The following is a 26,306-nucleotide window of genomic DNA, read 5'->3' as shown; positions in this document are numbered from 1 at the left end:
TATGCCTGCCGCCACCTGAGAGACAATGTATAGGGCAGGGGTGGGCATCGGAGGGCATGGGGAGGCAGAAAGTGGGGTCCTCCATGGAGAGCACACCCATGCACAGTGAGGGGTTTTGTGTGCCTATGGCATATAAATGGGTATGTATGTATAAATGTTATCATTGGAAATAACAGTGTCAAAGACAACTTTTAATTTAAAATACAAAGCAAATTAATAATTCCTACCACACTTAAAGAGCCTTTACTATTTTCCCCTTTCCCATGTATATATATTTTATATGGATATAATTCATCTTAGAGGTAATTTTTTTTAAGTCCCTAGAGCAGGGGTCAGCAAACTATGGCCCACTGCCTGGTTTTGTAAATAAAGTTTTATTGGAACACAGCCACATTCATTCACTGATGTATTATCTGTGGCTATTGCTTTTGCACTACAAGGGCAAAGTTGAGTAGTAGCCACAGAGACTGTGTGGCCTGACGAGCCTAAAATATTTACTAACTAACACTTTGTGGAAAAACTTTGCCAAGCTCTGCTCTAGAGTAAGCTTTTGAATCAAAACGTTGATATTTTCTTTCAAACTGTTACAACTGTTTCCCACAAATAGTCATTTCCATGCTGCAGACAGGCTCACCAGGCCAGCTGCACAGGCTGTGCACTGCACAATTCCAGGCCACCAGTCAGACACTCATGTGGAGCCTGTCTTCCATCAGTGCGATATGTGTCTTTGCTGTGGAAATGGTGGGATTCTGATTGGAATGGTTGTTGTTTTCTTGTGTTAACTACTGACTAGCTGAGTGAAGAGGGGGAAACTCATCCTCTTGTCACTCCTGTTTCTGGTTTAGACAGAGAATCCCCCAAGAGACTAAAAGACAGGCAGGACTGACGGTTTCAGGGTCCCTGCCTTTGGATGTGGTCTCGGGAAATGCGTGGTGGCTAATCATGCAGCGATGTGAGTCCCAGAAGGAAAAGGAGAGCAGGGTTGCTGCAGCTGTAATGGGAATATCACATCATTTTTCCACACCATTTACAGACATCTCACTTGGGTCACAGAAAGCAATATTTAGCCGTGAAGGCCTGAGAGGCATTTCTGCCTTTTTTGTAGTCTCTCAGCCTTTTGGCCTTTGTGGGTTTCTCAATGCTTACCACAGCCCTTGGGCGATGTGGGGGGCGTTTTTCAGGCCCTGGGATCCCAGCCAAGATCTAGGCCCTTCTGTCCAGAGACTCTCTGTGGTCAGGGAAGATGAAAGTCCCAGGGCTGGCATCTTTAGTTGCTGAGCAGGGGACTCAGATGCCCAGCCCCCTCCTCACAGAAGGCATCGAGCTTTCTTCCAGGCCTTCCAGATACTGCTTTTTGGTGTTTCAAGGTGAATATGCAGGTGCCCTTCAATAAAAGGATGAAGGTGGAGGGGCTGTCACTTGACTTCTCTCAGGGGAGTGTTGCAGAGGTGAGAGTGGTTTCACCTCTCACAACTTACTTTTCCCAAAGGTGAGTTTTGGTCCTAGTCCTTGGTTCTGTGTGGCTGTGCCTTGGGCTGCTGCAGCTCCGCCCACTGGGTTACTCCTCAGAGTGGTGGGCGTCCCTGCCTCCACTGTCCTCTTGTGGCCAGCGCTGCACGTTGACCCATCCAGGCCCCACGATCCACCGCAGAGCAAGTACTCCAGTGCCACCTTCTGCACAAGCAGAAGCAAAGCATGTATAAGTGGCTCCCACCGGCTGGGTACTTCTGTGCAGCATGTCAGACCTTCATACATTTGGAGAGAACACAAGTGCTCTGCAGACTTCTAGGCTTTAAGTATTGCTAGCAACATGTCCCCTGTGGCACCCTTGTCAAGCCAGTGACCCTGCTCCCTGTACCTCATATCAGCCTGAAGTTCAATGGTCCTGCAGCATTTCTTTGGGGGCCAAGGGTTAGTTCAGTAAATGCATGGAAAGCTCCTGTTACATTCAGGTTTGGGGGCCCCAAAGATGATGGCATCCCTGCCTTAGGGCTCTCACTACCTTGTAGGGGAGACAGGCAACCCCACCAAGCCATAGTACAAGGCGGGATATACACCAAGCAGGCGTGAGCTGCATTCAGGAAGGGAGCAATTATTCCAGTTTGGAAGAACAGACAGAGAGACTAAGAGAGAGGTGGGTTAGAACTAGTCTTGGAGGCTGTGTGTGATGTCCAGAGGCTGGTAGGGGACAGACTAGGTCTGAGCAGAAGTGCTGGGCTGCTGAACGAGCGTCGCTGTGGTACAACAAGCACATGCTGTAAGAGTGTGGGCGTGGAAAGGCCTGGGCACTGCTGCTTCCTTGCTGTGTGGCACGAGGGTTGCTGTGGGACCTCCCAGCCTACCTCCTGTCTGTCAGCCAGGGCAGTAACACCCACCTCCCCAGATGCTGAACCCACTCACCTTCCCTGCCCTGCCCTTGATCCCCTCACCCCCACTGAAGGACATCCCCACTTAACTATGAAGTGACCAATGCAGGACAGTCCCTCCATGCACCGAAGTCCTCAGTGGCCTTGCGAATAATCACTAGGAAACAGCATTGCCTATCCTAAGGCAGACCTGTCTCCTGATCCTTCAGTGTTGCTTCAAAGATAAACCTAAAGGTCTTGACTCTATCCCTTCCTGGCCATCGTTAGTGCCCAGTGTCCCACTCAAAAGGATCTGTTGAAGGTGGGAGGAATAGAGAGGACCTGTCAAGGGAGCCATCACCAGAGGAAGCCAACCCCCGGGCTCCTCAGGGGTGCTGTCCTGCTTTCCTGGCCTACAGCAGACACTGCAGGGGCCTCTTTGCAAATACCAGATCCTAGCATTTCAGTTATTACTGTTGCCTGGTAGTTGGGGGTACTGGAGAGAAGCTGAGAGGTCAGGAGCCCATCTAAGGAACAGACTCAGCCTCTCTTCTCAGCCTTTATAATGCCAAGGGAAATGGAAACAACCACAGAAAGCCATGCTATAAGCCCCCAAGGGAAGATGTGTTCTGAATAGCACTGGGCTACAAGGGCCTCACAGGGGAAAGGAGCCACTTCCACCTCTATAACAGGGAGTCCTTCCTGAATTGGGTTGTCCAGGGCTGGCACAGCTGCTCTAAATGTTCTCAGGGATTCAGCTTCCCAGCCTCTCCCCGTTCCACCATTATTATCCTGTGGTTTTATCCTCATGGTCACAAAATGGGTGCTGCCACTCCAGCCATCACATCCAAATACCTTCTCTTCATGAAAATTTAACTTTTCATTTAAGGGTAAGCCTTCCCCAAGGACTTGTGCTGGCCTCTTGATAACCAAAACTGAGCCCCACGCCTGCAGTTTCCCAGCTGCAGAGCAGTCTAAGTAGGGAGTACAGCAAAGGAAGGAGGGGGCGAGGTGTTTAGTGGGGGTTTGGTGAGCCAGCTCTGAATCAGGGGGCAATGTGATGTTTTAGCAGTTCCATCTGGATTGTGCTCTTTCTTTCGGCAGTGATGAGTACCTTATATCTGGAGAAAGGCAAAAGTACAGAAGTGAATTCTTTCCAACTGGGCCCTTATCTGGAAATAAATCACTGTTGGCTGTTGGGCTCTCTATGCCCTAAAAAGCCGTGGTGCATGAGGCTATCAGTGCCCCACTCCATAAAAGAAAACCCATTGTCTTTAAGTGCAGAGATAAGCAGGCTGTCCTGCAGCACCACTCAGTTCTTTTGAATCTCATGGTGCAGAGGCAGCCACAGGTAAAGGGTGGTGCATGCTCCATGCTCTCCTGCCAGTGGCCAGTGCCCCCACAGGAGGGGGAGGCATTGGGGGTCCTGCTGCAAGCCAGACCCGGGGCCAGGCAGCTGACTAGACGGTCTTGTGCCCCCCACATCTGAATGCCACCTGGCAGTTTCGTGTTCAGAGGCTTTCTCTCCTCAAGCACTGGGCCTGTGCCAGGACCCTCTCGGACAGGAGCGCACCTCTGGACCCATGGTCTTCCAAACCCTTCTGAACTGAGAACTTGGCCAGGCACTAGGGCTTCTCACTCCATCCTTAAAGAAAGTCTCTGTATCTCTGTGCTTTCAGGCTGCTACGCTGACCCCAGAGAGCACTTTTGTGGAAACAGGAAGATTTTGCAGATGCTAAAGTCACCACCCCAGCTAGCGTCCTTGCCCACAAGGATGGGCAGCTGAGGGAGAGGAGATTTAGGAGATTTAGCAGGAAAACCATCTTTCTCCTCCCTGGCCCTGTCCTGCCATGCCTCTCTTTCCATTCATAAGGGCTCCCTGGTGCCTGTTAGAACCCCTTCAGCTGCAGGTAACCAAAACCCAGCTCAGGTGGCGTAGATAGGAAGGATGTTCATTGTCTTCCAACCATCTGGAATCTGGCAGGCCCCATGGGACAAGTGAGGCACTTGTCTAAGCCCCTCTGTCCCACCCTGTAGCCTCCTCACCTTCCATGCAGGACAAGCCACCGCCACCGTCCCCAGCATAAAGCAGGTCCAGTTTGCCCCCAAACACCTGTGTCTGAGAGCATGGCCAGATCCAGGGTAGGAAGTATACACAAAGATCCCAGAGCATCTTGTCCTGGAAGAAAATAAGACATCCTCAGAAACCACCAGGGTGGTGTTAGAAGGATTCCTGGGCTGAGTGGACAAGGCTCCCACAGGATAAGAGGGACAGTGAGTATCATAGCTGGAATGGGCAGAAATATGACAAAGATTCTTCAGTCCACAAATTCATAATGATACTCAGAGAAAGGCTCACTTACCGCCTCTGCAGGATGCTTGGTGCCACACATAACTTTGGAAACTGGCAAATAGCTGGAAAGGATGAGCCTGAATCCCTCATTCCCTCAGTGAACTGGTGAGGGGACTTTGCTCTGAGTTGAGGTCTCCCCGTGTATCATGAAGGGGGAAGCAACAGCATTGTTAAGGGCTGACTTCATATGTTGAAGTCCTAACCCTATTCCTCAGGATGTGACTGTATTTGGAGACTGGGCCTTTTGAGGGGTAAAGTGAGGTCATGTGGGTGGACCCTAATCCACCTGACTGGTGTCCTTATAAGAGATTAGGACACAGACACACACAGAGGGAAGGCCACATGAGGACACAGGCAGGAGACAGCCATCCACAAACAAGGAGAGAGGCCTCAGAAGGAAATCCCTGCTGACACTTTGATCTTGGACTTCTAGCCTCCACAGCCACAAGAAGATATATTCCTGTTCTTCAAGCTATGCAGTCTGTGTTGTTTTGTTATAGCAGCCCAAGCAAACTAATACAGACAGAATGAGCATACCAAAGTCTTCAAGCCCAAGTGAATGGATAAGTCTAAACACAAATCAGCAAATACCATAAAACATGGTTAAAAAAATTTTAAGCGTATTTTCAGAGTTTATTGGGAGCAACTAACAGTTGTGCTTATTCTCAGATCTCTTGGGATCTCTTTCCCATGTGAGACCTTGACCCATCACCAGTGTCCCAGATGTTTATAGAAGATCTTTTCCTCCCAGGCCACCTACCTGGAAGGTGAAACCCAGCTCTGATCCCCCACCCCACCCCCTCTCCTGACACACACACACACACACACACACACACACACACACACTGCCCTGCGGGGTGCCCAGCTGGGTGCCTGGGTGGAGACATTACAAAGCTTGTGACTCACTTCTGCTTCCACTGAGGACCAGTCAGATTCAATGACATCTTACTTTGGCTTCCAACCCAGAACCAGAGCTAATGGGAAATAAACAGTGGAGCGGAAGGTGCCTTGCACACCTCTGACCTGCCCGCTCCCCATAGAACCGCCACGTCCAGGATGAGGGCATGTCGGAGCTGGGAAGAAGGTCAGCCAGCCCAAAGCACCCACTGCACCCCACACAGGAGGGACTCGCACAGGTCACCTGGCCCAACCAGCAGATGGGGCTTGAACTAGATGTTCTGACTCCTACCTGGGACTTCTTCAAACTGTTTGAAATGTTTTTTTAAAGGCGAAGAAAAGGAGAAAGAAAATGCCTACTGGAACTTTTATAGAAGGTAGAAAGGAAAATGCCTGCTCACTGGTGAGAGACCAAAGTGTGCCTCTGCCAATCTTCTGTGGTCTTGGTCCCCGGGAGGAGGCCAGAGGGAGAGATACGGCCTAGGGAATCCCCCCAGTTTCCTCTCCTGTCCCCTCACCATCAGGCCTGTCTCTTCCCACAGCCTGAACCCAATGCTGGGGGCAGAGAGGTTCTCTCTCACATCACACGTGGCTGCCAAACAGATGCCAACCAGAGTCAGGTGCATGGAGCAAGGGCAGCGTCAGCAGGAAGACCTAGCCATGACCTGCTCCCCACTTGCAAGCTGTGCATTACGCCTCTCTTTGGAACTTCCTTTGCTCTGTCCTGATATCCTTCCTGACTAGAGTGTTATGACCAATAACTGAAGGATTTGATTGCCCCAGGGCAATTCAGATAGTCAGCTGTCGCTCAGTACATCTGGGTGAGCATTGACTGTGCAAATGCTACGTGGGAGGTGCAGTGATCAGGCAGCACCTACCCTCAGCGTGTGCACAGTCACATGGAGAGGAACCTTGAGACCAAGAGGACCCCAGGGATTCAGCTCAGAGGGGAGAGATGAAGGTGCCGCCCAGCGGAGGTGGCATTTCACAGAAGAAACCATGTGGCAAGCCCAGCAGAGCCCACTTTAAGCAGGGATGTGCACTGGCTAGCCCTGGCCCTGGCAAGAAGCCCCCTTAGCCCCACGGAGGAGGCCCAGGTGTCCAGAGCTGAGAATGAATTGATGTGTGCTCTGGAAGGCTGAGGGTGAGAGGGCATCGCTAAGTGGAGAAGAGAAGGGGAGGGCGCCTGGTGTATACAGAGCCCAAGAGACCATTCAAAGAGCAGAACCTCTGGGTTCAGTTTATCCAGTCTGGACATTTCTGGTTCAGTTCGTCGGCATCACCTTCTTGACCAACAGATGGTGCATCCATCAGTAGTTGACTAAGTGTAGATGAGCTCCCTGGCCCCTCAATACCCAAATGCCTGTGTGGAGGGATCCTAGGGCCCATTATAACTGATGGTGGACTTTTCAAAAAGTAATTTTCTGCAAGCTCTAGTTGAACCACGGCCCAGCAGGTATTTGGAGTGTGGCTAATCCTCACAACTCCACCCCAGGGAAAGAGGGCAACCCACTGGTGGTCCCGCAGAGCAAACGGCAGGACTGCCACCTACATGTTTGAGGGCATGAAAGCCCTGCCATGGGTTCCAGGCATTCTGAGAGCCAGATGTGGCCCATGGTCAGGGGGCAGGCTGTGTCTCCTGCACAACCCTGTGGACCTGAGCTGCATGGATGTTCTTCAACAAATATTCCCTGAGAATGTTTATATGATGGCACACCTTCCAGGAACTTGTGACTGGGACAGTTAAATGGGCTAACCTGGTATGAGTACCTGGGGTTGGATTCCTTTCTCACCAGGTGACCTGGGCTCCTACAGAGATGGCTGAGAGGCAGCCACTATGAACTCCAATGCCAGGTGCCCCAAATTCAGGCACCAGTGTCCCCAGCCTGGAGGAGAGCCCAGGGCCAGCATTGATGGGGCTCTTTGTCATGCCCCCAGTGTCCCCTCATGCCACGCAGGATGCTGGAGCAACGAAACAAAGTCCCAGCCTGTGCCCTCGAGTCACATGGCATCTCAGCGAGGAGAAGGACATGGAAACCACATTCACACTGCAGTTTCCAGCATGAGATCAATATAGGAGGCTCACAGACCACAGTGGGGCTGGAAGCTCAAGAGCAAGCGGCCCAGACTGCAGTCTGAGTCGGCTGGGAGGTGGGAGATGTGAGATTGGGAAGGTCAAGCTCCAGGACACCTGCTGATCCCCCCACTGTCAAGTGTGGTTATCACAAAGCCACCATGGTGCCCTGCCTCACACAAAGGGCACCTTGTGGAGGGTGCTCCCCAAGACCTCCCAGCACCCCAGGACAGAAGCCAACAGATACAGTCATCACAGGCCCCAGTGGGCAGCCATCTTGTCCTTGTGTCTCAGGAACAATGTTCTAGGAGCCTCAAAATCAGGGAAAAAATGTATTCTAGGCTGTGACATGGGGTTCCTTTCTTCCCATCACGCATTTCCTCCTGCTTGGCCCGGCATGTCTCATCTGTGTGTGCAAGCTCCTGAAGGCTTAAAAATGCAAAAGGCATTCGTTAAACCTCCCATCTGTCTTCCCTGTTGAAAGGTTCTGCTCTTAGAGCTCTTTCTGCCTCACCTGGGCCACTCCTCACCCACTGCTGAGGTCAGCTGCCTTCAAATGCAAGAGCCTTCCTGTGTCCTGCAGACCAGGGTTGTTCTTGGGGAGAGGCAAGGGCTTGCATAGGGAAGGTTGGGGGCTGGAGAGATTGGTCAGGTGTGGGCAAGTTGAGTGTGCGAGGCTTTTCCAATCCATTTTAAGACTTAAAATAAAAATGATGTGTCCTTTCTTGGTAGCTTCCATATCCACGCTTTCTCCAAGAGAGGATGTTAGTCCTTTGCCCCCGACACCCTGGGCCCTGGTCTTTCAGCTTGCAGGGAGGATCCTCCGGGGCCCACGGGCGTGACACCTGTGGGCTTCCCTGCCACCACATGTCAAATGACTCTGTAAAATTCTCATTGGGGCTGGCTCTGCACCCCATAGTCACACCAGGACTTGCATGCACTTCCTGTGTGCAGGTGCCATTCTAGGTCCTTGCCAAGGACAACTATTAACTCCCCCCCCATTTTCTATCCACACCTGACAGAGGAGGAAACTGAGGAAGGGTGGACCATCCCTGCTCCCCAGGGAGCAGTTGTAATTGATGAAGGGTTGCTAGGACAGGTTGGATGGTGTGCCTTCCAAAAAGGAGAGTTGACCAAAGAGGGTGGTCATCGGGGAACATGCATCTCCCAGAGAGGGGGGTACAGGAAGTGGTACCCCAAATCAAATCTTGCTTGAGATAAACCAGCATCTGGCACCTGGCAACTCGAGGCTATTCTTTTTTTAATAATCAATATATAAGGTAATTATTTAAATACTTTTTTTCCTCCTAAGTGCAAACAACCTGAGGGCCACAGAGAATTCAAGGAACTCTGCCCTTGTCCCTTCAGGCCTCCCACTCAGACTACCTAGAAAGCAGTATACTGCAGTCTCTAAAAATCCCACTGGTCACAGATGGAGGGGGGATGCCAATGTGAATAAGGACATGGGCGGCGATGCTCATACAGCCATCAGTCAGCTCCAGACAACTAAGACCAATGTTTACAGATTTGCTGTTCATTTACTCAGTACACCCCAAAATGTGATATTTGCAGGAAAAAAGTGTTTGCAAAGAGCAGCTTGAAACTTTATCTCTTGCCACTTAGAAACAATATACCGTATTTATAAAAATGAGTCATTTGGGGATTTTGTGGAGCCAAACAGAATAACCCCACATAACAGTTCATGAAAGCAGTTTTTAATCTGTATTCGATGCACAGCTCTTAGTTAAATTCAGTGTCGATCTATATTTCATTATTGCCCAAACCAAATAGAGTCTAACATTTCCTTTCCAATCTATCTGACAACAAACCATGGTTTTTCTTACAGGATTGGTCTATAATAAACAGCACCCATCTCTTGTTAAGTAAAAATTTCTCTTCACATGTTATGACTATTAAGTATCCCATTTAAATGAATTTTATAATATAATTTTGTAAATATAGTAATCCAAAATAAAGTGATCTTGACTCAGTCACTTTATCATATTCCAAATAAATTGGCCATTCTGTGTACCTGTCTCAGTACAATAATGGAGAAAATATGGAACAACCCACCAGTTATAGGACATTATAAGAATCAAATAAATTTACAGTAGCAAGAAGGCTTTAGAAACCAGAAGGTGCCTAAGAAATGCAAATTACCTTCATTGTCTTTGCAATTAGCTTCCCTTCTCTTTAACCACTTTCTCAATTTGCAGATTACCACTGAAAGATAAAGCTCAGGGTAGGAGGAAAAAGCACAGCTTTGCTTTCCCCCTGTGGTCTGCAGCCAGCCTCACTGAACTGCGAGCCACGTTCCTTTGCTGCTCTTCCTACAGCCCAGAGCCCAGCCCCCTAGAAGGAAGCCCCTGTCTGCAAAGGCTTCTTGTTACAGAGAAAGAGGAAGAAGAACTGGTGTGGGGAGCATCTAGAATTTTAGCTCAGACCCCTGCACCCCAGGGTCTGGGGACTAGACAAGGGCCATTGTTTTTAACATTGGTTCTTGACCCACAAACCCTGCAAAGAGCCACCAGGTAGCCAGGATCTGCAGGAAGGATTTCAAGGCTATGGAGCTCTGTCCTTGGCTTCCAAAGGGATACTAGCTACAGTCAACTGTGTGGGAAGAACTGGCCGAGAGTTTCTGACTAGAAATCCCGAGGGCCTAGAGAGACAAGAAAGCAGGAATGTGCCCTGATGTCATCTCCCCCCTGATGAGCCCTACCCTGTCCCCTCCTGAGCTCCACAGCAGGCCAGACACCTGGCTCCCCAGCCATGCCTTCCATGGCACATGAAGAGCACTCCCCCAGGAGCATACCAGCCACCATTTCCCTTGACTCCTGAATCAGCCCCAGCCCCATCTGCACATCATGTTGCAGGCCTCTCCATCAGGCTGCACTGGGCTCTTTGTGGACCTACAGGTTCTATGTGTGGTCCTTGGGCATGTGTTGCTGGAACACTGCTCCCCACCCAACCCCCCTCAGAAGAGGGGAGAGAAGCAAAGCATGGGGCACCTGTCTATCTTGTCCTTCTGGACGTGGGGAGCAAGCTTTTTGGTCAGCCAGCATGACAGCATGAGAAGACCCTGAGGTCCATGTCTGGTGCATGCACCAAGGACACTCACTGGGGGCTGAGACTGTCACCACCCACCCTGGGTGTTCAGGAGCCCAGAGGTTGAGCTTCCTTAGCCTGAGCATTTCTTTGGCAGTACAATTCCCTGAATTCCAATCTGCATTTTTTCCAGTTTTGTCTGAGTCCATTCAGGCTGCTATAAAAAAGTACCATAGACCGAGTGGCTTAAACAAAAGAAATGTTATCTCTCACAATTCTAAGGTTGGAAGTGCAAGATCACGGCCCTAGCAGATCCCATGTCAGGTGAGGAACCTCTTCCTGGTTTGCAGGTGGCTGCCTTCTCTTGTACTCACACGGCAGAGAGAGAGAGACAGAGACAGAAAGCACGCTCTCTTGTGTTTCTTCTTACAAAGGCACTGATCCCAGTTATGGGGGCTCCACCCTTATGACCTAATCACCTCCCAGAGGCCCCATCTACAAATACCATCACATTAGGAGTTAAGTTCCAATATATGAATTTGGGAGGACATATTCAGTCTATAGCAAGTTTATTCCATAGACTACTGACCAAGCCAAAGACCATATCTACGTATAAACGTTAAGCTGGAGAATTTGTGTCTGTGACCTGTGAACTTGGTACCCTGCCCAGCTCCATCTTCAGGGGGCTGGCATCTGCCTTAAGGGCAGGATATCACCCACCATCTGACACAGCCCCTTTTATCCCTAAAGGGAGTTGTGCAGGAGAGACCCCAGCCCCCCAGGCAGAGGCCAGGCCGTATCTCCCACTCATCCTCTACTTTCCAACACGCTACCTTTAGCCTGAGCTCATCATGTAACCCATGACCGGAAAGCAACAAGCAATAGCCAGCAATACAATCATCTTATGATTGTTTTATGTGTTTGTTTTATGTTCCTAGCATTACAACCTTGGTTGGCAGAGCTCTGTGTCCACAGAAACAATGGGTGACTGCTCACCTGTGCATCTTGGACCTGCTTCACAGAGACAAAGACTTTTTGTCCCCAAGCAGTGGGATTCTCACTCCCCATGTCCCTCCTCCCTTCAAAGTGCCACATCATAGGAACCAGATTCCATCTCAGGAGGATATGGGCTGCAAGTAAGAGAAAACACTCACAATGACACAAAGAATAAAGAAGTTTAGAGTCCCATGTAATGAGAAATCTGATGACCAGCAGTCAGTTGATTTGGGACCTGACACTCATCAAAGACCTGGGCCCTTTCTGTCTATACACTCTCCTTGGCTTGTTGCCTTTTGTCCCGTAATTGTCCCTCATTGGTCATATGACTGTTGTAGCTCCAAGCATTATATCCTCACGTAAAACATGGGGAGGTCAGAAAAGAGCCTGGCCCTCCTTTGTGTTGCTTTTAACTAGGAATCTTCCAGCTGACTTCCTCTTACATCTCATTGAGCAGATTTTATTCCAGACTTTGTCTCAGAAGTCACAGACAAGAGGAAAATGACTCAACCATGAATGCCTTAGAGCCATCCTGACCCATCCTGATAGTCCCAGGAGGTGGGGTCTGCGAGTGAGGACAAAGGGTGGGCTGCACTCCCCCATGGCCCTCAAAAATTTCTGCGTCTCCCAAGGCATTTTCAAGAGTCCTCCACCATAGCGAGATACCTCTTAGATGAGGGATTTATCACACTTAGCTTTTCATTTTGCCTTTTCCCAAACCCCGCCCCCCATACACTACCTCCTTTGACTTTCACAAAACCCTGAAGTTTAGTGAAAGTGGGACAAAAGTCATCCCCAGTCCTGCTCCCTCTCTTGACCCACTCAGTAGGGCTGCGCGGTGAACTGAAGTCCTGGGCTCCTTTCTGCTACAGCTCACAGGTTTTACACTGGGTTTGGTAGATGGGCTTCAGAGATACACTGACCCAGCTGAAGCTATTCACAAAATTGTGAACATGCATATCAGATAGAAGCACTCAGTAAGTAGAAAAGTCAATTTATATATATGTAAGTTTATATGTGTGTGTGTGTATATATATATATATGTGTATTTATAAATATTGCAGACATACCTGAACCATTTTAACTGAAAGCACAAATGTACCTTATTCCTCAGCTTCATGCTCAGAGGTGAAGGACAGGGACTCTGAAATCCAGTGGCCTGAGTTAAAATCCTGGTTTGGTAACTACCTGGATGACAGGATAGGACACTTAGTGCCTCTGGGCTTCCATTTCCTCTTCTGCAAGGTGGTTCCACAGATCATTGGGATCACATGAGTCAACTCCATGTAGAATGTGCACAGTAAGCACTAGACACCTTTTGTTGTTACCGTCTTTCTAGTGTTGTTTGTTTTTCCAGGTGTCATACCTCTAATGTGCCTGCTACCAGTTCCCCTTTAACTTCTTTCAAATGGAGCGAAGCCCATGCAAAGTGTAAACTCTCCTGGGCTCTTACAGTGATTATTTCCAGTCTTCCTTGGCTCTCTCTTTCACACAGTGGTGTACCAGGATGGGTCAGTGGGAGCACCCAGTCCCAGGGTATACAGTAAGGAGGAGCACTGTCTAGAGAGAATTTTAAAACAATAATAAAACCGACTCAAAGTTGGAATGCTTTGCATCATCACCATGGCCTACAATTCTAAACGATATTGGTGCTAGAAACCCTCCCCATTGGGACAGTCTGTTCCCACTGCCCCACCCGTGGTCTCCAGTCCCTCCTACCTACACATAGTTCAGCTTGCCTTCCAAGAATCCATTTGATTTTCATAGAAAGCCTTCATGGGTACTTAATGTGCCAAGTACCTGAACTGTATAATGATAGCAGCAGTGTGGCCAGGCTAGACTGGAAGGGACAGACACAGCATGGTGTGCTCACAATGACACAGCACCATCCACCAAGGGCCTGAACAGGCAACACTAGGGGCAGCCTGCTCCCCAGGATTAGAGTCCTTGGTGGTACCACATATGACCAGAGAAAATGGACAACTTCCTGGTAACCTGAGGTCCGTCCACTAAGAGAGTTTCTTCAGGGGACATTTTACTGGGGGAAAGTTCTGTAGGAAAGAAACCTTTGCCCCATCAGAAACCAGTGGGCAGTTTGGAGTGTGAGGCTATGGGTGGCTCATCCACCAGGAACTAACCCCTTTTCTTGTAGTAGTCAGAGGTAAAGGACTGCCATTGCTTTGCAGATCAAGGTTTCATGAAGCAAATCCTAATAAAGTGGGTCTGATTTTTCCCAGAGGTACAAGAATGCAAAGTCCTTGTCCCCCCAGGGACTCTACAGCAGGCTAACCAGAGCCTGTTCACAGACAGAGAACAGAGCTGTGGCCGTGGTGGGAGGTGGGAGCAGGGAGAGAAAGGGGACAACGAAGATTGCTTTTTGGAGGGTCCCTGTTCTTCATCATTCAGATCCTGAACATCTTGAAGCCAGGCATGATATCTTATTCATCTTTGTGTCTCTAGCATCAAGACACCTGAGAGGTATTTAATAAATGTTGAATGAATAAAGAATGAATAAGATTAGATGTTCCCAGTGAACTAACTTTAGGTAATTCAGAGAAAGGCAGTGTGACATAATAGAAAAAAAAAAAAACAACTGTACATTGTGGAGTAAGGCAGACCTACATTTAAATCACAACTTTAACTTTGGCATGGGCAAGTTATTTATGTACCAGAGCCTTCATTTCCTCTTCTGGAAAATTGGAACAAGAATCCTTTAACTGGTGAAAGAATTTTAAGTAATGAATATAGAGCTCCTGACATAGTGCCTGGTACTGACTGAGGGCTAGACACACAGATCAATGGTAAGAATATAGAACCCAGAAATAACACCGCACAAATATACTCAGCTGATTTTTGGCAAAGGAACAAAGTCAACTCAATGGAGGATGGAGAGTCTTTTCCACAAATGGTGATAAAGCAATTGGACATCCGTAAGCAAAAATATGAACCTGAATCTGAGTCTTAATAATACAAAAATTAACTCAAAATGAATCATAGAATAAATATAAAATGTACAACTATAAAACTTCAAAGAAAATATGAGGACCCAGGGTTAGGCAAAGAGCTCTTAGCCATGACCCAAAAGCATGATCCAAAAAAAGGAAAAACTGATGAATTGGACCTCTGTTCCACAAAAAAAAAAAAAAAAAAAAAAAAAAAAACAAATGAACAAAACAACAACTATTAAGTGAAAAGACAAGCTATAGAGTGGGAGAAACTATTTTAAAACCCCATATCAACAAAGGATTTGTATCTAAAGTATACAATGAACTATCAAAATTCAACAGTAAAGAATAACAGACAATCCAAATTAAAAAATGGAGAAAAGCCATGAACAGACATATCACCGAAAAGGAGATACAGATGGCAAATAAGCACATAGAAGGATGTTCAGCATTAGAACCACAATGAGCTATCACTACACACCTATCAGAATGACTAAAATTTTAAAAAGTGATAATAACAAATGCTGGAGAGGATGTGGAGCAACCAAATCTCTCATATGTTGCTGGTAGGGATGTAAAACTCTAGAAAACAGTTTGGCAGTTTCTTATGAGACTACATATCACTTACCATATGACCCAGACATAGAAGAAAAAAATTGTATCCCAAAGAAATGAAAATTTATGATCACACCAAAGCGTATACACAAATGTTTGTAGTAGCTTTATTGGTAATAGCCCAAAACTGGAAACAACCCAAATGTCTTTCCTGGGGGAAAAAAAAAATGTCTTTCCTGGGTGAATGGTTAAAGAAATTATGGTACATCCATACCGTGGGATCCTGCTCAGCAGTGCCGAGAAATGAATATGATACAGGCAATGACTTGGGTGGATCTCAAAGGAATTATGGTGAATTAAAAAAGTCAATCCCAAAAGATTACATACTATATGATGCCAGTTATGTAGAATCCTTGAAATGGCCAAACTATAAAGATGGAGTACAGATGAGTGGTTCTCTTAATCATCGATCTCCAGAGAAGCAGAACCAGTAGGATATACACAGATATATATAAGAAGAGATTTATTTTAGGAATTGGCTCACACAATTCTGGAGGCCAAGAAGTCTCACCATCTGCCTGCCATCTGCAAGCTGGAGAACCAGGAAAGCCAGGGGTATATTTCAGTTCTGAGTCCAAAGGCCCAAGAAGTGGGGGCCACTGGTACAATTTCCCATTGGAGTCTGAAGGCCCAAGAACCAGTAGCATCAATGTCCAAGGGCAGGAGAAGCTGGATATCCCAGCTCAAGCAAAAGAGCAAATTCCTCCTTCCTCCACTTTTTGTTCTGAGTCCTGAATGATGGATGATGCCTGTTCACACTGGTGAGGATGATCTTCTTTTCTCAGTCTACCAATTCAAATCCTAATCTCCTCTAGAAATACGCTAAATATGTTTTACTAGCTATCTGGGCACCCCTTAACCCAGTCAAGTTGACATATAAAATCATCCGTCACAGTGGTGGACAAGGATTAGGAACAGGAATGAAGTGCTGAAAGGAAGTGGGTGTGTTCATAAAAGGGTAGCACGAGGGACCCTTGTAGTGATGCAATCATTCTGTATCTTGATTGAGAGCATTACACAAATCTACACATGTGATAAAATTTCATAGAACCAAATACACATACACACACACAAATGAATGCATGGAAAATTTATACAATCTGAATTGTAGAGAAAGACAATTGCAGAGAAATGGAGTGTACCAAGGTCTATATCCTGGCTGTGATATTGTACTCCAGTTATACAAGATGTTAGCTTGGAGGCACCTAGGGGATGGGTACACAGGATCTCTCTGCATTATTTCTTACAACTCCATTTAAATCTACAATCATCTAACAATGAAAAGTTCAACATTCTAAAATGTGGTCTTAAGGTATGATAAATGTGTACTGACCAGCAGGAATATTAACAGCTTAAGATCATTTAAAAGCCTATAGTCTACCATTTATCCTAACTTCTTAAAATATGAATTTGGATAATCTTTTGTTGTTTTTTATGTGTCTTTTCCAAGAAACAGCTCTTGATTTCACTGATTTGTCTATTTCTCTTTTTAGTTTCATTGATTTCTGCTCTAATCTTTATTATTTCCCTCCTCCCCACCTTGAGTTTAATTTGCTTTTTTTTTTTTTTTTTTTAGCTTCTTAAAGCAGAAATTTGGACTACAAACTGGGAACTTTTCTTCTTATCTAATATAAGCATTTTAGTTGCATAAATTTTCCCCTAAGCACAGATTAGTTACATCACACAAATTTTGATATGTTGTATTTCCATTTCATTGTGTTCAAACTATTTTTGTAAGTCCCTTTGAGACTTCCTCTTTGACCCGTGGATTATTTAGAAGCATGTTGTTTAAGTTCCAAATAGTTGAGGAGTCTCCAAATATCTTCTGTTATATGTTTATCGTTTTATTTAGTAATGATCTGAGAACAAACTTTTTATGATTTCTATTCTTTTAAATTTGTAAGGTGGGCTAAGAATGTGTTCTATCTTGGTGAATATTTCATGTACCCTTGAAAATAATGTGTTCTGCTCTTGTTGCATTCTATAAATGTCAATTCATTGAAGTTCTCTGATGATGTTCAGGTCTTCTGCATCCTTGCTGATATTCTATCTACTTATTCTGTCAATTACTAAGAGAAAAATGATGAAGTCTCTAACCATAATGGATTTGTCTGTTTCTCCTTTCATTTTTGTTAATATTTGCTTTTAGTACTCTGAAGCTCTGTCATTAAGAGCACGCACACATGTAGGACTGTGATGTTTTCTTGGAGAATTGGGCCTATATCATTACATAATGTTTCTCTATATCTTTGGTAACAGTCCTGCTTCTGGAGTCTACTTCGTCTGACATTAACAGAGTCACTCTAGCTTTTTTATACTTAGTGAATATCTTTTAACCTACCTGTGTCTTCATATCTATTTATTTTTCCTTTTTTTTGTTATTTTTTATTTAAATTCAATTAGCCAACATATAGTACATCATTAGTTTTTCTGTCTTTATATTTAAAATGAATTTCTTGTAGTCAGTAGAATTGAGTATTGCTTTTTCTATCCATTCTGACAATTTTGCTTTTATATTGGTATTTTTTGACTATTGACATTTAATGGTAATAATCATATGGTTGGATAAGTGAGTTTTGGGTTAAATGAGTTTCTTGATGGCTCCTTTTTATCTCCACTATTGACTTACTATGGCTCTATTTTTCATTATTAGTGATTTCCCTGGAGTTTACAATAAACATCTTTAATTAATTAGATTCTATTTTCAAGTAATATTCTACTTCATGTATTGTATAAGGATCTTATGACAGTTTATTCCCAATCCCCCCCTCCCATCCTTTGTGCCATTACCGTCAAGCATTTTACTTTTACATATGCTATAAACACATAATACACTGCATCTCTCTTTACCTTAGTCTCTTAGAACAATTGAAAGGAAGAAAAATGAGTTTTATTTTCATATTCATTTATTCCACTTCTTTTACTTTTCATTTTGTTATGTAAAATCCAGGTTTCTACTGATAGCATATTCCTTCCCCTTAAACAATTTCCAATTTCTTTTAATATTTCCTAGTGCAATATATATACATTTTTTTTTAGTGCAGTTCTGTAGGCAATTAATTTTTTTATTTTTGTTGGAGAAAGTATGTCTCCTTCATGTTTCAGAGATATTTTTTCTGGGTATAGAATTATGGATGAGCAGTTTTTTATTTCAGTGCTTTAAAGATGTCACTCTGTTGTCTTCTGGCTTACCTGTTTTATCATGAAAAGTCTGCTGTGTTTCTTATCTTTGTTTCTCTGTATGTAATGTGCCTTTTTCCTCTTGCTGCCTTTATGATTTTGTCTTTGGTTTTAAACAGCTTAAATATTCTAAGTGTAGGGTTATTTTTGGTGGTGGTGGTGGTGGTATTGTTTTCCTCCTTGGTTTTTCCTTAGCTTCTTGGCTCTATGGTGGTATTTGTCATTCACAGTGGAAATGTTTGTCAGCCATTATTTCTTTAAATATCCCTTGTCTTGGGTTCTCTCTGGGATTATACTTAACACAGATCTTAGGCTGTCTGGTATTGCCCCACACCTCTTGGGTATTCTGTTGTGCATCCCCCCCCAACTCTTTTTTTTCTTTCTGTGTTTCAATTTGGGTAACTTCTATTGACACATCTTGATGTTCACAGACTCTTTTCTCAGTTGTGTAAAGTGTACTGATCAGCCCCTTGAAGTCATTCTTCATCTCTCTCACTGTGTTTTTTCATTTCTAGCATTTCCATTTGATTCTTTCTTGTAAATTTCTTCTCTCTGCTGGAGAGAAATTAATCATCAAGTCTTGCATGGTATCCCCTTTTCTATTAGAGTATTCAACTTATTAATCAATTATTCTAAATTCCATGTCTGAGAGTTTCAATACCTGTATCATATCTGAGTCTTGTTCTGTCAAATGCTTTGTCTCTTGTCAACATATTGGGGAAGAGGGGGTTCTTGTCTTTTCTTATGCTAGCAGTTTTCTGTTGAAAGCCAGACATCTTGAGTAGGACAGTAAAGACTAAGGTACATCATTTTGATTCTTGGAACTAAGTGTGCCTTACCTTTTGCTAGGTCTTTAGTGTGGGGTTTACATCAGTCTAGTCAGGACTTGAGGTTGGTTTTGGTTTCATTGCTGCTTTGGTTACCCTTAGTGCACTCAGCCTTCAGATTTCACTAGTGATATGTTGTATTTTGCCAGAAGGTTTTTCTCGCTGTTTGCTGCACCCTTCCTTCAAACTCTTGTCCCTCTTCTGCTATTACTTGCAGCTTGTTAGCCTGGGTGTGAAAATGGGAGCAGGAAGGGGGATGTTTTTGTTAATCTAATTAAGCTTCTGTCTTAGGCAGGTATTGTGTCCCTGGATCTTGAAAAGGGAGTGATCTCCCCCAGCTATAGTTCTGGGCTCAGCGTGTGTTCCTGCCCCTCCCCCAGGGAAAAAGAGGGTTGTTTTTTTTTTTCTTATTTCCTCCTTCCACCTCAAGCTTCACTGGGGAAAGACCCCAGTGCCCTAAGGCCAACAGTGTTTGTTGCCCTGCCCTCCCAACTTAAGCTTTTGTTCTTTAGTATAGATAGGAGAGAAAGATCTATGGAGGACACTTTCTCTGAATTCTTGCCAATCTTTTTATGAGCACCAGGTTGGGTCCCATGAAAAGGGGTCGACAAGTACATTTGAATTTCCCTTATATCAGTAGCCCCCAGGGTTCTAAATATTCTTTCTTTCACTAGGCTACATTCTTCCTTTACCAATTTATCAACAATTTTTAGCTGAATTCTTTTTACTGCAGTCCCACTGAATCTGCCCCAGTGAAAGTCATGTCCATTTCTCCTTTATGCACCCAGCTGTCCTTAGATTTGGAGTTAGCTGGTTCCCCTGGGACTTCTGCTCTCTAATGGGTTAAAGGAAAGTTGTGTATCTGCAGTTTGTCTAGCTTGTTGTTATTGTTGTAATGATAGCACCACACTCTCCTGGAAACAGAAACCAGAAGTGTCCATTCATTTTTGGAAAATAAGTACTGAAAATATGTCCAGGCTGGTTTGAGATGGTGTCTGTATGTTTTCAGGTTAAAAGATAGGAGATCCTTTTCAAGGAAAGAATTTGCTGGCTTATTTTGAAAAGCATTTGCTGTTCCTGACACTGCCACCAGAGGGCAAGCCGTCACATCACTACATATCTCACAGGGTGAGGCCAGGTTTCCAATTGGGAAAAGTCAATGTGTAAAGTGGGAAGCAGAGGCATCCAAAGCAGCTAATGCTTGCAGGTAGGGCCTGTTCTCAAGGCCTTCCTGGACTGTGCAGCTACGGATTGGGCTCTCGGTCCCTCCAGCCCTGGCCCTCGCCCACATGCCCTAGCTGTACGCTCTGCAGAGAAGATGCCTTTTGTGTTGCAATGTCCCTAGAACCTCTCTGAGTACCTGACCCCTACCCCACTAACATTCGTGCTGAGAGGCTGCCAAGACCCTGCTAGGTGGTCAGGCTCTAGCAACTTCAGTTGAGTCCAACCTTCTGCTCAGCAGGGGGCAGCCCAGGGAGTCAGTTTCAATCCAACCATTGAGGATAAAAATTCCCAGGAGCCCCGTGGTAGGGAGTTGAGGCTGAGGGGCATGTAGATCTGTACTACTTTAGTTGGTTTACCTGGAACAAACAAACCAAAATCATAGTGAGAAAAGTTTGGTTCTCATGCAAATAAAGTCTAGAACAGGTGTTCCTGATTGGCAAGCAGACCTTCTCCAAGTGGGGAAGTCAGAAGCTCACCCCTGCCATCTTTTCAGCATACAGGAGGATGGGGAGGGGTGTGGGGAGAAGGCCGCCCACACCTAACCACACTGCCCAGCACCTCCCACGGTGCTTCTGCTCTCATGCCATCCATGCAGCCAGGCACCTGTTAAGTGCTGGGGGCTGGGCAGACACCTCCCAGTAGCACCCCTCCCCTGGGAAGGGAGTGGACAGCCATTCCCAAATTGCCCAAGTTGTACCCACAGTGATTACTTCAAACAGATTACTGCTCTAGGACAATGTTTTCCAAATTTGCATGATTTTAAAAACCACAGAGGATGCTTAATTAAAATATAGTCCTTGGCTCCTTTTCCTGGACACTCTGGTTTGGCCATCTGGATGGGGGCCTGGAATCAGTGCTTTATCAAGCACCCCAGGGAGCTGTGCTGCCCTAGCAAGTGTCTACAGAAGGATCCACTGCCATCCCCACCCCTTCCCAGTGGATGGGAAGCCAGGCCAACTCTCTCTCTGCCTTTGTGTTGAGCTGTGGAACTGTGGACAGGCTTCTGGGCTGGCCCAAGGGAGGCAGGTCCTGAACCAGCCCTGCAGCCCTCCTCCCCGAGTGTGACTACCCTGCAGCTCAGCCCTGGGAGGGGCAGCCTGTGTGTCATGGCCATGTCAAGGCAGAACCCAGTTGCCCTTGACCAACCAAACCAGAGCACAGTACTGCCAGTCCCCAGCCACTTTAAACAGAAACACCGCCCCCGCCCCAGCAAAGTAGTGTTTCCTTTATATCGTAGTAGAGGATTATTTGTGCTCATATTTTCTCCTTAGCAACACTGGAGGGCAGCAGTGAGTCGGCGTTTGCAATTTTTTTTATTAGAAAGTCCACTTTTAATGGTATTCAGTCATAGATTTTATTTACTTATTTGCCTTTTTGTTCTTGCCGTGACACCCTTGCCATGAATCATGGGAAATGACACCAGGCTCATGGCCACCAAGGGGCGGGGGGCGGGGGGGCGGACAGAGTGAGGAGGCGGAGGTAGGGTAAACCCAGGGGAGGAGCAAGCTGTTCAAGCTGTTCTGTTCTCACTGGGCACTGGGTCCCACAGCAGCTCGGAAGCTTCTAGCAGCTCCAGGCAAACCCTGTGAACACCCCACTCCGCCCCAGCCTTTCTGAGATGCGCCAAGACTTCCCCCAGGTGGGCGTTTCCCTCAGGAGTGTTTGTGGTGAATGGGTCCCTGGGTGAGGTCTCTCCTCGCTGCAGTTCCCGCCTACACGTAACTTCCTCGGAAGCCGCCCCGACCCGCCCTAGAAGGGCTTGCCCTAGCTCCCCACGAGTCTGCTGTTTACTTTGCAGGGTACTTAACACCACCAGAGATATGAGATTTTTTTGTTGCTACCGGTGAGCTCCCTCTGGGAGCTCCCACCCACCCCCCCTCCCCGAACTGATGCAGAATTATTGAATGAGCTCACAAATGAGCAGATGGGCAGGCAGCCCTTACTTGCCTAATTTGTACACCGTGAGGTGACCAAGAGCCCGGCTTGGGTCCTTCCTCCGAAATTACAGAAACAGCCACGGCCTTTTTTGTCTGCTGCCCAACCGCGGTACCTGCCTTCTGACAGCCCCAAGTCGTTAGCAGAGTGCTGGTGATGTCTCCAGCTGCTCTTCCACGTCCACAATAAATACCAAGTATTCTAAACTATCAGTAGTGGTTTTGACACCTGTGGTCTTAACGCTCCTGCTGGCACAGATGGTCTGTGTTCGTCTCCGTTCGGTTTCCTTAATTAAGGAGACCCTTGGGCTTGGGACTCCCTTTCCTGGCCTCCCTGGGGGCTGCTGGGGCCTGGAGCCTCCCGGCCCGCCCGTGGGCCACCTGGCACCGCGTTTCTCTCTTCTGTTCCAGCCGTGATCCCCCTGACGGATTCGGAGCACAAGCTGCTGCCTCTGCACTTTGCAGTGGACCCCGGGAAGGACTGGGAGTGGGGGAAGGACGACAACGATAACGCCCGGCTAGCCCAGTGAGCCCCTCCCCCGCGTCCCTCCCCCAACGCCCTAAAGGGCGGCGGTCGCCCGGTTTTCCTCCTCCTGGGACAGCTGGCGGGCCGGCGGGCGGGGTGCGTGCGGGCGAGCGCGGGCCCGCGGCGGCGCGTTTCACTCGGTGTTCTTCTCTCACCAGCCTGATCCTGTCGCTCGAAGCCAAGCTGAACCTTCTGCACAGCTACATGAATGTGACGTGGATCCGGATCCCCTCGGAGACCCGGGTGAGCCTGGCGTGCGCCCGGCCCCGACCGGCTGGTTGGGTCCTGGCCGCTCGCTCGCCGCCAGCGCGGGCGGGGGCTGGGCTCCCCGGCGCCCGCCCGGCCGCCCACCCGCCCTGGCTCTGGCCAGAAGTGGCTCGGGTTTAGCCGGCGCCTGTGTGCACGCGTGCTTGCTGCTCTATGTAGGCGCGCGCTCCGGCTAGGGGATGGTTGTTGGGGATTTTTTTTTCTTTTGGTCCCTTTATTTTCTCCAGAAGGAGAGGAATAAACACACCCACTCAGAAAACCGTAGGCAAGTCACAACACAAAACTATCTCAGCCGAGATCGGAACACGATGTGCTGCAGCGGAGCGAATTAATTATAAACTGTGTGTGGGTCCTTGGAAAAGTCAGGGAACCGGGAGCGCAATTCCTCAGCGCCCCCTTCTCTCCTCCTTCTCCGTCCTCTGGGAGGGCAGTGAGAAGAGGGCCTATCCGCCCCCATGCGCCCCCTTCCCCCCAGGGAGAGTCTGCTCTGTCCCTGCTTCCCGATGCTAAGGATTCACTTTAAGTGATTGATGTTTTTGTTATCTCAATAGTGAACCCTCAGTGAAAGGGGTTTGTAAAAACAAAAAAAAGCCCCCCTCAGACACCAGTAGACTTGGCCATTGGCCATGCCATGGGACTCATAAGCAGTATCAAAGGAGTGACCGGAGGAAGGCAGTAGGGTGGTGCCTGGCCCAGAGTCAGTCACGGGGCTATGCCAGGCACTGCTCAGGATGTTTTCATACACCAGCCTTTACCTGTATTTAATCTTCATAGGGCTCCTGGAGGCAGGTACTGATATCCCATTTTACTGAGGACACAAGGGACAGTTGGTGGCAGCCTGGCTCCAGAGTCCTGCCTCTTAACCTCCACAGTGACCTGTCAACCGCCTGGATAATGCCAGTGTTGCCGGGGTGTTCTTTCCTAGCACACACACATGGTGTGAAGGCAGCAGCTCTAGATCTAGAATCAGGAGGCTCTTGGGCTGGGACACAGCTCAGCACCACAATGAGCAGGACTCCTTGCCAAGCCATGGTGGCCCCCATGTCACATTCAGGGCCTGGCAATGACCCTTCCAGCCCGAGGACATTTCAGCCAGGGCTCCTTACTCACTGGGCTCCCACCAATGGGCACTGCCAGCACCAACCACACCCCCCTTTCCTGGGCCAAACCCCTGAGCTTCTGCCCTTCTGTGTCACTGACAAACCATTTTGAGACCTCTACCTCCTTCCAGACCCAGGACAGGGTGGGAAGAGGAAGGAAGGAATTTCAGGCTGGTAGGTGGTGGGGGCTGGCTCCTGCTTGCTTCTGGGGACTTGGCTGCAAGAGGTCTCTTGGACCCCTCTCCTGGACCTGCCTGGGGAGGGAGGGGACAAAAATAAAATGACAGAACAATGGTGCCTTCTCCCAGGCTCTTCCCCTAGATGCCAGGAAAAGCCCATTTAGGGGTGAGCACCAGTTCCTGCCACTCAGCTTCTAGTATGAGGTCCCTGGTGTTCACCCAATGATGCTGTCTGAATTCTCCCTCAAGGAACCTCCACAAGGCAGCAGCAGGTTCCACTCATCGCCCTTCTCAGGCTCTCCACCTACCCCATGGTCCTGACCAGGTGTCCACACTGGCCTTGCCCTCCTCACTGGCTGACAGTGGGCCTTGTCCAAGGTGTTCACAGAGATGCTCCCTCCTCACACCCTAGGTCCCCTTTCTCTGGGAATGGTAACATCTTTCCTGCTAAGCCCAGGTCCTATTTCAGAATCCTCAGTTTAACATTCCACATTGCCAATCTGAGAAAGGAACCCCTAGAGTAAAATGGTCATCCCCAGAACTAAGAGCATTTTTGTTGCAACATGAGGGCAAGATGTCTATCCCCTGCCTGGAACGAATAGGTGAGACACATTTGTAGGAGAGATGCAGGTGAAGTGTGATCCTTACCAGGCCTCTCGCTCTAGAAGCCGGCTGGGACCTGTGTCTGGTCATAGACCAGCCTAGCCAGGGTTAGAAGGGCAGAGTCTGGGCATGGTTAAGTCTAAAATGTACAGAGGCTCTGGAGCTCAGAGCCAGGTGGGTATCTGCACCTTGCCCAAACTCCCCGCCTCGGGGTTCCAGGCTACCAGCAACCTGAACTCACCAAAAAGGCATCCTGGATTGGGGCAGTGAGACCCCAGGGCCCCAATATAGCAGCCTGGGAGCTGGGGTGGTCTGCCTTTGTTGGTCCCACGTGGGGACGGCTCATCTCTAACCTCCTTCCTTCCCTGACCTCCCTCTCCCGCTACAGGCCCCTCTGGCACAACCGGAATCCCCAACAGCCTCAGTGGGGGAGGACGTGCAGTCCCTGGCCGACTCCCTGGACTCGGACCGGGACTCGGTGTGCAGCAATTCCAACAGCAATAATGGCAAGAACGGCAAGGACAAGGAGAAGGAGAAGCAGCGCAAAGAGAAGGACAAGACCCGCGCGGACTCTGTGGCCAACAAGCTGGGCAGCTTCAGCAAGACGCTGGGCATCAAGCTAAAGAAAAACATGGGCGGCCTGGGCGGCCTGGTGCACGGCAAGATGGGCCGTGCCAACTCCGCCAACGGCAAGAACGGCGACGCACCCGAGCGCGGCAAGGAGAAGAAGACCAAGTCGCGCAAGGGCAGCAAGGAGGAGTCGGGCGCGTCGGCGAGCACGTCGCCGTCGGAGAAGACCACGCCGTCGCCCACGGACAAGGCGGCCGGGGCGTCGCCGGCCGAAAAGGGCGGCGGGCCGCGGGGCGACGCCTGGAAGTACAGCACGGACGTGAAGCTGAGCCTCAACATCCTGCGCGCCGCCATGCAGGGCGAGCGCAAGTTCATCTTCGCCGGCCTGCTGCTCACCAGCCACCGGCACCAGTTCCACGAGGAGATGATAGGCTACTACCTGACCAGCGCGCAGGAGCGCTTCAGCGCCGAGCAGGAGCAGCGGCGCCGCGACGCCGCCGCGGCCGCCGCCGCCTCCACGGCCAAGCGGCCGCCGCGCAGGCCAGAGACCGAGGGCGCGCCGGGTGCCGAGCGCGCCTCGCCGGGCCCGCCGGCCGGGCCGCCCACGCAGCTGGTGCTCAAGCTCA

At 48.2% G+C, this 26,306-nt stretch overlaps 1 protein-coding gene across 1 annotated transcript in view; it reads left to right on the top strand.

Moving 5' to 3' along the window:
* Positions 1 to 26,306, top strand: part of OTUD7A (OTU deubiquitinase 7A) — a 373,732-nt gene that overhangs the window by 338,539 nt on the left and 8,887 nt on the right. The window contains exons 12-14 of the mRNA XM_032391280.1: positions 22,847 to 22,961; positions 23,120 to 23,204; positions 25,499 to 26,293. Of these exons, the coding sequence (XP_032247171.1) occupies positions 22,847 to 22,961; positions 23,120 to 23,204; positions 25,499 to 26,293 (995 nt within the window). The remainder of the gene's footprint in view (positions 1 to 22,846; positions 22,962 to 23,119; positions 23,205 to 25,498; positions 26,294 to 26,306) is intronic.

Source organism: Phoca vitulina, unplaced genomic scaffold, assembly GCF_004348235.1.
Source record: "Phoca vitulina isolate PV1807 unplaced genomic scaffold, GSC_HSeal_1.0 scaffold61, whole genome shotgun sequence".
Lineage (NCBI taxonomy): Eukaryota > Metazoa > Chordata > Mammalia > Carnivora > Phocidae > Phoca > Phoca vitulina.
The sequence above is the reverse complement of the archived record's forward strand: the minus strand, read 5'-3'. Positions and strand labels throughout refer to the sequence as shown.